The 10,623-nt window shown below is 48.2% G+C and overlaps 1 protein-coding gene across 1 annotated transcript in view; it reads right to left on the reverse strand.

Moving 5' to 3' along the window:
* Positions 1-294: 294 nt before the first annotated feature.
* Positions 295-10,623, reverse strand: part of ZNF541 (zinc finger protein 541) — a 15,206-nt gene continuing 4,877 nt past the window's right edge. The window contains 12 exon segments of the mRNA XM_009585007.1: positions 295-481; positions 862-1,043; positions 1,849-1,989; positions 2,438-2,526; positions 3,042-3,117; positions 3,903-4,006; positions 4,485-4,627; positions 5,330-5,393; positions 6,261-6,588; positions 7,338-7,505; positions 8,070-8,229; positions 9,798-9,895. Coding sequence (XP_009583302.1) covers positions 295-481; positions 862-1,043; positions 1,849-1,989; positions 2,438-2,526; positions 3,042-3,117; positions 3,903-4,006; positions 4,485-4,627; positions 5,330-5,393; positions 6,261-6,588; positions 7,338-7,505; positions 8,070-8,229; positions 9,798-9,895 — 1,740 coding nt within the window.

Genomic DNA, 10,623 nt, shown 5'->3' on the forward strand with positions numbered 1-10,623 from the left:
CACTAACTACTGAGAAAACCCAAGTAAGTTTTTAAAAACACACTATACACACGAAGTTGCCGCTTTTCTTCCAGAAATCCCTTAGCAAACGTTCTCTGCAGCTTCACGGGGCGCTTTTCCACGGCAGGAAAAGCCAAGGTGGTTTTTCAGCATTGGTGCAACTGCTGCTGCGCTCCTGATGGGTTAGATTGAAGAGTGGGGGCAACCTCGCGTCGTCTAATCCACCTCGGAGCTCAGCCGCTGCCCCGGCGCTAGAGAAGGTTCGTGTGTTCTTCTAAATAAAGAAAACTAACTTCATTGCGACTCCGAAATCACAGTTTCGCAGTCACCCTCGGAGGAGGCCAGCATCTGGACTTCTTCCATCTTTGCCTCATCTTTAAAACGCTTCGAGGGCCATTTAATCTTCATGGGAGGCTCTCTCTGCTCCTGCAGGCGATGGCTTTTCATGTGAGCGTTCCTACCTTTTATCTTGTCAAACACCCTGGAAGGCAGAAAACAAACAGGGGTGTCTTTTTTATAATTTTTTTTTTTTTTTTTTTAAATTTGATAAACACTTTTAAACCAAGCTTCGTTATTTCTACTTTTGTGAGTGTATTTCGATGCGTGGTACGACGGAGTCTCGTGGCCTGGTTCTGCCGGTACCCCTGGCTGTGTGGGAGGTCGGTGGTTAAACAAGACCGAGGTTTGGGTTGAAAGTTGGTCGTGAAGCCAAGCAGAACGGCAAGAAGGCGAAGGGGCTGGGGTAATCCTCAAGCTGCCCTTAGCTCCGCTTCCCCTCTGCCCCCCCCGCGTGGCTTCCAAAGTTAAAAATTCAATCTTAGCCAAAAGCAGGAGGTTTCTAGAAGAAAGATGAATAGCTACCTTTCACACTCCGTGCACGGAAATACGGCCCGATCACCCGCGCTTCCAGCCTGGCACGAAGGCCCGCTCAGACTGCAGGACGGACCGCCTGCGCTGCGGGCCGTCTTTTTAGAACCCTTCTGCTTTATCTTCGCGCTTTCCTTAGGCAGAAAACGGCGTCTCTTCTTGGGGCTGCAAACAGCCTGTAAACCAGAGAGCCTTGATTAATTTTTCCTTCTCTTCAGGAAGGGGGGTAGCTAAAGTAAAAAAAAAAAAACCGAGCTTGAAAATCTCCGAATTGCCCAGGCAATTAGAACGCATCCAGCACTAAAATAGCTCGGCCCAAATCTGCCCAGGTGAACTCCTCTGAACCCTAAACAGCCGAAAAACTGCTTTAATTTGACTGTGAGGATAGGGTGCAAACACAGACCTTGAAAGAAAAAACGTATTATTTATACTACTCTAAGCAGAATAGCACTTTCCTATACAACAGGTTTAAAACGTGGAATTACTGAGCACCAAAGTTACATGGTTACCCAGTTTCTATCACAAAAATAATTTAAAAAAAAAAGTATTTCTGTGAACCACACTCCTCTTTACTGGCAAGGAACGCTTTAGCAATCCCTGTGCAGAGCCACGTCACCAGCGGTTCCTTTTACGGGATGTTACAGAATATCCCTGAAAATCATCACCAAGTTTAAGGCGAACAGAATTATTAATGTTAGTAAGTAGTTGGGAATTATCTTATTTAAATCAGCAAGGGGGCCAGCACATTAAGAACAAATACTGTCTGTAAAGGGTAACAGGAGCGTTTTAGCAACGGTGCTAACTACTGCTAAATACTGCTTTCTTGTTTCAAAGCTGTTCTACAGAATAAGTTTATCAAAGCAGCAGCAGCGTAAAACCAGAACCTCTCCCTGGGCAGCATCTGCTGCACCTTTCAGAGGGCATCGGAAGACAGTTTCGTGAGGAGCGGCATCTCGCACAAATCCCCAGCAGTTTTTCTACCTTTTCTCCAGTCTCCTCCACCTCATTCTTGTTTCTCTTGACCTTTTTTTCTGTTACTTGAGCTTGACTGCAGCCAATTCTATTTTTTTTTCCCCAGGTATAGTAATATTCAACACACTGGGATACAGTCTTAGTCTGAATCTATTGTGAGAAAAACAGAAGCAATCTATAATGGCAATACTGTCGTAAAACAAGACACAGATATGCAACAAATCCATCTAGCACGCTTTTCCTTTCCCCCATTCTCCCCCGTTATCGCAGTGCAACGCACGGGTGAGATCAGTCGGAAAGCAAACCTTCCTCTTCTGAAAAAGCTGTAAAGAAGCGTTGGAAGGGCAGAATTGTACGTTTCAGACAGGTAGTCAGCATGGCATTTCATTCGTATTTTAATATCTCTGGCATTTTGTACCAGAGAGATTAAATATTCTGTTGCTCTATACGTTAGGGCAAATAATGTCTTGTACCGGTGACTTTTTAGCATTAAGAAGCAAACCCAGGACTCCGGCGCACAATTCAAAATACAGCTTTCTGGGTTAAAACTGCCAACGCTAACAGCCCTACAGATCCACCTCGGTTCTAACGGCTCTACCTGCTTCTGTATCAGGTAAAAATCCTTCTTGTGAACACGAAAAGCCTTTTTAAACAACTGCTTCTCGAGAGGCGTCCAAGTATCTGAACCTAGTAATAAACAGCAACACGCAAATTATTAGATCACTCACAGCCTAAGAGAAACCAGCGCAATTTATTATTCACGCATCGACATCTCTCCTCCTCCAGAAAGCAATTACCGAACACAGCAATGAATTCATTAGCGATAGTAGTTATTACCGCCAGCAGAGAAGCCCTGCGTGCTGTAAAGCACGGGCACAGCTGAAAGGAAGAGCGAACGGCAGCGAGCGTTTGGCACTGCCACATTTCAGCGTGCTTCTCCCGTTGGGTGTCACTGCAGGGCAGCGCGCGTTAAAGCAGCGGGCTGAAACGCGAGAACGAGGCATTCCCCACGTAAAAAAGCACCGTAAACAGACTAAAACTGAAGCGCTTTGCCACTACTTTCCCCGCCCCAAAGAACACGAATCGTTGTTCACACATTTTTTTTTTTTTAAAAAATAAATTCTTTAAATCAGAATACAGAAAGGGAACCGCAGTATCTGTCAGCAGCCCAGGTGAAGGAACAAGCTCTGCTTCCAGTTTACCTGCGTAGTGGTAATTAGCCAGAGGATGGGATTCAGATCTGTGAGGTGCCCCAAAAAGCATCATCTCCAGAGCCTCCTGCAAGATTTAATATAAAAAGACTTCAGATTCCCCCTCGGGAGGAGCCAAAAGGTAAATTCTTGCTTTCAGCTGTTTTCCTACTTCAGTGATTCAGTCCACTGCAGGAAGATTTTGCTTAGTTCAGCGCTTTGGGATCACCTCAGCCCACCGGAGTTTATGGAAATGCTTCCTCAATCCACACCGAAGCGTTTTAAGGAAAGAGAACCTCCGGGGATCTCTGGGGACCAGGCTGCGGGACCCCACCCGCCACCACCTCCGGGAGAAGATTTCTCTCTCCCTGCCGCAGCAGACGTGCTCGTAGAGCCTCCTCGTGGAGACGCAGCATACGCCGACTCCTCTGCTATATTGGAGTGTTGTTAAATCCCGTCTCCAAAGAACACGGAGCAAGGCGGACCCACTCAGGGCTTAACCGGGACCAGGCTGGAGGTGTTTGCTCAGCCAGGGGCGTTGCGATTGTCAAGAACAGGATATTTATCTAGAGCAGACCTCGGGTTTTATCTAATACGGCAATTCCTTCATTGCTAGCATTGCGGGGAGCAGTACTTGTATTCTCCAAATTGTCACATCATTTACAGGAGACAAAACAAGCTCTTATTTATACGCCAGGAGAGGGTCTGCAATCCCAAGAGACGTTAATGCAGACTGCGGCAACGCAAGAACTCTGCGAGTTTAACAAAGAGACCAGATTCCAGCCTGTGGAATAGAAAACTCGGAGCAGCTCCCACCAGTGACAAAGGCTGTCCTAGTCCCTTATTAATTACGACCAAATAGCTGCTTCTTACCAGAACGTTGCCTTGTGCTTCATGCAGGCAATGCAAGGCGAGCTCGAGGTTGGTTCCTCCCCCCGGCATGGCGCTGGAGCAGGCCATGTTGAGCAGTTCCGTTACTACAAACGCAACGGAAACCAGCAGAAAGTCAGTTTCCGTCAAGAAAGGGGAAAAGGTGCGATAGGAGACAGAGGGAAAACAGAGCAAGTGCAAGAGGCAGACTGGAGACCAAGAAAAGGCACAGAAAAACCTCGGGTGTCCCAACTGCCCGGGTATCGCCGTCTCTTCCGTAAGAGCAGCTTTGGTTCCAGTAACTCCGGAGACGAATCTCCCCTCTTCCGAGGTCGCTGCAGACGAGGTGGGACAGATACAAACGCCCCCGACCATTTCTCATGGAAGGTGCTACCGAGAGCGTAAGTTATTATTCACCGTTGTACCAGAACTGAGCCATCTCCTTCCCGCAAATGCTACCACGTGGGAAGGTGGTCAAGAAAAGAAGGGAGAAAACCCGAACGTACAAAAAGCTGCTGTGAAAACGTGGAATTTTTGAACCCTACTATCTCGGGGGTGGCCTTGGAAGAAAAGCGTTAAAGAAACCTTTGTCTTGCGTTTCCTGGTTAGTTGCGATATCTCCCCAGGGCTTCCACACCAACGATGCTCCCTCTTCATCCTTTTCCGCTTGCGATCTATCCCGGAGGTTTGGTATCTCTGCCTGAAACCGACGCCCAACGTTGATGCGTCTAAAGCAAGAAGAACGAGGAGGTGAGGAAGGCAAGTCGCGAACAGATACGTCGCGACAGCACGCAGATACATACACGCGCGCTTAGAAAGAGGGGAGGCGTGACGAGCAAGGCTCGGCTGTCATAAATATGGTACGTCTACAACACACATTTCCCAGCGAAGCATTACTAGCCCTCCTCCTCTCTCCAACAACTCTCACAGCCACTTCTTAATACTAACGGCCTCATCGCGCTATCCCTGGAATCCTTTCGTCCTCGGTCAATCAAGAAAGTTTGCTCTCCCTCCCTCAAAACCTCACAAAATTTGTGAGGTTCGCTCTGAGGCTCGTAGGGAGCAGCAAAGAGAGAAGGCTGCGACCGCAAAAAAAGACCAAGGCCCCTGTAACGGCGTGTAGAACGAGGAAAGCGGGCACCTTTATGACATCAGCGTAACCAGTAAACAAAACCAGTACTTCACTGGGGTAGCAGCGGGCATTTTGTTGCAACTTCGTTCTGGCCAGCACGCGGTTATCATCTGGCCAAAAAAAGCCGCCATTAATGTCATCAGGACAGCGCGTCGGCCAAGCGATCGTGGGAGGGAGGAGGTCAATGCCAACTTCCAAGGCCCGCACGCTTGAACCAGCCACGGGCTGACTTCCTACACTCCTCATCGCCCGTTTTCCAAGCGTTTGCTACTATTCTAATCGCTATGCCATAACTCACGGCTGAATGCTGATTTTGGTGTTATCCTTCATCAGACAAAATCCAAAGTCCCTGTCCATTCTGCCTGAAAGATATAAAAATGCTCAAGATAAAAATCATTCTGTCGAGCCCGTCCTTTAGCCTTACTTCACACCCTCATCGTCGCAAACCACGAACTATCCTCTCGGAATTTCCCTCATTTCAGTGAAATTGCTCACTTTTTCACTCGGAAGCTCTCGAGATGGACCATGCGGATACAATTCCGCAGCTGCATCTGACCACGGGTCAGAAGTCAGCCACGCAGGGATCGAGCAGTTCTGCGGTTTCGGGTAGTGAAAGCCACTATCAGAGCAAAACCCTGGCAGGCTGTTCACATCCCCTGTTCCGCACCAGGAATCTCAAAGTAGAAGTCACATATTTCTATTTTTTTAAAGCCTTCTTTGGAAGGCACGAGCGGAGCCGGGGCCTGCCCATATTTGTAGGCACGACTCTCTAACTCGGCTGCCGTCTCTGAATAACTACAGGTGACAAACCAGCGAGCAAAAGCCGAACCCAGAGGAAAAACCGCTTTCGCGGGGCCGCTGCCTCCGACACGCAGGTGCCCGCGGCAGCGCCGTCGGCAGTTTTACGACAGGATTGTTTGGCTGGAACCACCACATCTTTTCTATACTCAGATTAAGACAAATTTTTACCGCAACCTGGTACAATAAAATCAGGTCGTCAGTTCACGAGTAACTTAAGCTGCTAAACGTAAACCTCCGTATTCCCACTGGCCTGCGTACTGGATGCAGTAATTTATCCTACAGGGAGGTGGATACCGTCTGAATTTACAACGTATCCCAGAGAAAGTGACCGCGGGTCAGTTCTCTGTTTCTGTAAGTCTGTACGATAGCCAGCTGGATTCCTTTCCAGTTCTACTATCTGCCGAGTGCAGGCATCAGGGTTTTATTACCTAATACAGCACTGAGCAGCTGGTTGGGATCAGCGTTAGCAGGGGAAGAGCAGAGAGTGCTGAAATAGAGGCCCGATCCTTCCCGTACGGGGCTGAGCATCGGAGGCGGCGTGTAAGGAGAGCACTGGAACAAGTCTCTCAGCAGATGATCCACCAGGAAGACGGGCGAACGAAGGTTACTCTGGTAACATCCTCCCATCCCCGGCTGGGCTTCAGGGGCCGGCGGAGGTGGGATAAAAAGGGATTTTGGCCGCTTTTGCCTCTTCCGCTTTTTCTGGTGCAAGCTTTCTTTGAGGTCCTTCCCATCCAGGTTTTCCTTTTCAGTAACCTGGACAAAAAAATTTCAACCGTCAAATCCCTGTTTATCAGAGAAAAGCAGCGGAACAAGTTCAAGGCACTTGAAAACATAGAGAAGAAAGCTTGAGATTGCATAGGATTTTGATCTGGGTTTCCTCTAGACTCTCGGTGTCACGATTTATTATTCCGAGCTCAATAACGAACACCAAATCCCCAAACTGGTGCGAGGAGCGCAGCCAGGGGACCCTCTGCTCTAGTCCTTACTCGTGTAGACGGCTCTGGGGAAGCCAACAGACACACTCGTGAGAACAAGAGCTGTTGAAAAGAACCCCCTGCGAGTTTTTTTGTAGTCAGAGAGAGCGCTGAAAGAAAAAAAAGTAAATTCTGAAATCGTCTTGAAGTTCTTTAAATTGCCTAGTGAAATTCCAACTCTTTTCCTAGGCTTTAATGCCAAGTAGCTGTCCTGCATACATACTCTTTTATTGTCACGCAACTCAAGGGGATTAATGGGTTACATATTTCCAATAAATTACGCAGACGGAGCCTGGAACCTTTACCAAGTCCATTACTGTAGTAATTACCACCGAGTCCGTTACCGCAGTGTTATTTGAATATGATTTGGGGGATTTAAGGGAGCCGTAACGCTAAGCTGCTGGCTAAGCCAGTGAAACTCGCACCCTGGTGACCAGTTGGCTCAAAGAAGCGACTCCAGCGAAGTCGGCTAACTAAGGCGTTATCGCTAAATCATTAAAATACGCGAGGAACGCAATCGCTGCCCACCTCGTTCCCCGCTCGCGAGTCCGTAGCGGTCACAGGTACCGAGACAGGAATCACCAGAGGAGCCACTGTTACGTCCTCCGAAGGCATCTCGGGTTTTGAGGGACAGTTTCCGCCTCCGGCTGCCTCGAGCGACAGTTTCTGAGCGTTTACGTCTCCCGCATCGCACACCTTACCGCACACACAAACAAGGGTACGAGGTGTATCTTCTGGCATCACCTCAGGACGTCAAAGCGCTTTGCGAACTGCGCTCTCAAGTCACTTCTGAATCGTTTCTCCATTACATAAAACAACGATGATAGTACAAGCTACTACACCGAGTAAGTTCCTCTAAGCCCAACATAATTTAGCGAGAGCCCAGAACAGGAATCCTTATCGCACCAACTCCTTATTCTTCTTTTTACAAAACTGAGCTCCCAAGTTCACACTATCAGGCTTACGCTTTTCACTCGCGCTCCGCAGCTGTAGAGTAAGGAACGCTGCTGGAAACAGCAGCGGCTTTCAAAACAGTACAATTAGTCTAGAACATCCGCTACGGGACAACCACCCGAAGGGCTTCGACAGCACCGTGATTCTGGATCCCGCTCTTGTACTCACCTGAACTTTCAGGAGAAAGGGTAAGTTACTCCACAGCTTTTATCTCCAGACGCTACAGGCAGGTTTTAAAGAATCCTCATGACCTTAATTCAAATTCCCGTTAAATCATAAGCACCGAAGGATTCGGTTTCCCTTTACCTGCTGTTCCTCCTTCCTTTGTGCTGAATGCCATTGTTCACCACGAAAACACCCGTGGCTCTCCAGACCGTTCTCGGTATAAAACGGCTGACCGCAGCTCTTGCGGAAAAAGCCGCTTTCGCAGTTGCTGCCATCAGCAGGAGCAGCACCGGTCTTATGGCTAAGTGAAAAAAAAAAAAAATCGAGATAAAGGAATGGAAAATTAACATTATAAAGTTGAACCACTTTTAAAAAAAATAATTTAATCATTATCAACGTTAGATCCACGCTTGCATTTCCTGCCGTAGAGCTCATTTCATGTCTACTTGGGAAATCTCTGCAGTTCATTTAGCAGCAAGAGATGTTAACTAGAGAAAAATCCCCGGTGAGACATCAATCACCAGCATGATAAAGACACAGCTTTAAATAAGAGATGCGATTAAGACAGCTTCTCTTTTGGGCGGTTACGGGAATTGTACCTATTAACAGATACGTACGAGTATTGTTTTCAAAGTTACATACATCGCTTTTTAACTGTGCCACCAAAAAAGAATGACTTGCGTTAAAAAACTCCAGAAGCGTTTTCTTTCAATACCACGCATTTCATACCCCGTGGGATTTCTGAAAGATCCCATTTCGGGAGTGGAGAAATGTATCGTTTGCGGAAAACTCCCCCCTGTGAATTCAGCGTTTGGGAAAGGTGACATCGGAAGTCCTGCAGATCGATTTCTGCCTCGCCGTTCCTACAGCCCGGCGAATCCTCGGAACCTCTTCCCACACGGAAACAGAGGACCGGGCAGGCCACCGAGGCCGGCTGGCCCCGGTCGTTATTTTCACGGGGCTCACCAGGAACCACGACTTTCATTTGCTGCCAAAGGGTGATTAAATTCTTTTTTCTTAATGAGACAGCAGCTCCCTTACCTGCGACGGTTCGCAACACTGCAGGAAAGGCACTGCACTGCTGCTCGGAAGGACGTAGATTATAAAAATCTCTTTTTTCCAGGGAGCAGCTTGCTTTCTCGCTCGGTAAACGGCAAGCTGCCTAGCCCGGGCAGCGAGGTGGCAGAGCCACGATTTACTTACAGAGAAAACGCCAGAGGCGTGCAGCCCCTGCAGCAAAGGAAAGTGGCAATTACCAAAGAAGAGGGAAGCATGCTTATTTTTCTTCAGCAGAGAGAACCGAGTCACAAACTCACTCTAAAAAACGTAATTAACCATAAAATTAGCTAATCGCTTTTAAACCCTAAATTTAGGGCCTGCCTCCACGATTATAATGCAATAACACTCTTTACAGGCAGACTGCTCACCGGGAATGAGATGGAGAGCGAAGCCCACACCCCCCCACAGCCACTGGGAAGCCTTCGACGGGGTGAATCCCTTAACTTATTCTAGATTCCCATTTCTTTACTTCCACGGTGAACTTTTGGTCTTTTATTGCGGTAACGTGTGAAAAGAACAAGCCTGGTCATTCCTTATGACATCCTTAATAGTCTTAAACGTTTCACTCAAGTTACCTCCCTATCACGCTTCGGTCGCTGCACGGATTTTTACGATTGCGAGTTAGAAATTAGGTTGAAAGTCTTGTGGTTCTAATTTAAACACCTATTAATTAGCACAAACTAAAGCTAGCCAGACGGAAAGGCTATGTTAAACCTCAACCCCGAGGGAAAAGAAATGCGCCTGACTAGGTGCTAAAAGGCACTCTAGAAAACAAACACCACTCGCAAAACTTCGGTGCCACCTGCTTACCGCCCCGCCGACAAGTTTTCCTCCTTTGCCGCGTTAGTAAGGCTGTAGATATTTCCACCCTGCAGTTAAAGAAACAATAATCGAAAGCAGATGTTATTCTGCCTGCAAGTAAAGCTTTAAAATACAGTCATTCTGTCTTTAAAAAAAGAAACGGAACATCTGAGCTGTTTTCTCCATGAAAATAACACTTTGCACTTGCGCGGCAAAGCGACGCTCATTAACCAATCTCATAAATCTCCACAGTCGTTAATAAATACTCCTCGTAACACTTTGATACGTGCGCGCGCGCCGTGAGCGCACGTGCAAACAGGAATCCCCGTTCGCACAGCGCGGATATCGGACCGCATCGTTCCCGTCGCAAGCCGCACGCGGGGGCGGCCACGCTCCGATCCCTCGGCCGCGCGCGGTTCCCGTGCCTTTCCGAGGAGCCAGCAACAGCAGCAACGCAGCCGGGTTTAACCTCCGCGCGTTGGAAATTCCCTGTCCCGAGGGCTGCCAGGCCCCGTGGCCCGATGCCTGAGGCCGCAGCAACCCCCTCGGGACAGGGCAAGATGTTTTCACGTCTGCGTGTAAGCCTGACATCCAACCAACCACCAAAAAAGCGCTTAAACCAACCCCAAACCTCGGCGCTGTTTAGTCCCCAAAACAGCCGCAGCGCATTTATCCGCAACGCAAGCTTCCACGACTACCCTCAATTAACACATTTCGACTTTGACCTCCAGAGACTAATCTCTAAAGGCCAGAAGTTCGTTTAGGTTGGCTCTTGATCTCCCCGCCCTCCCACGGACAAGGAGACAGCGATTATTTTCACGGGAGAAAGCAGTGC

This window comes from Fulmarus glacialis, unplaced genomic scaffold (assembly GCF_000690835.1).
Source record: "Fulmarus glacialis isolate BGI_N327 unplaced genomic scaffold, ASM69083v1 scaffold12659, whole genome shotgun sequence".
Lineage (NCBI taxonomy): Eukaryota > Metazoa > Chordata > Aves > Procellariiformes > Procellariidae > Fulmarus > Fulmarus glacialis.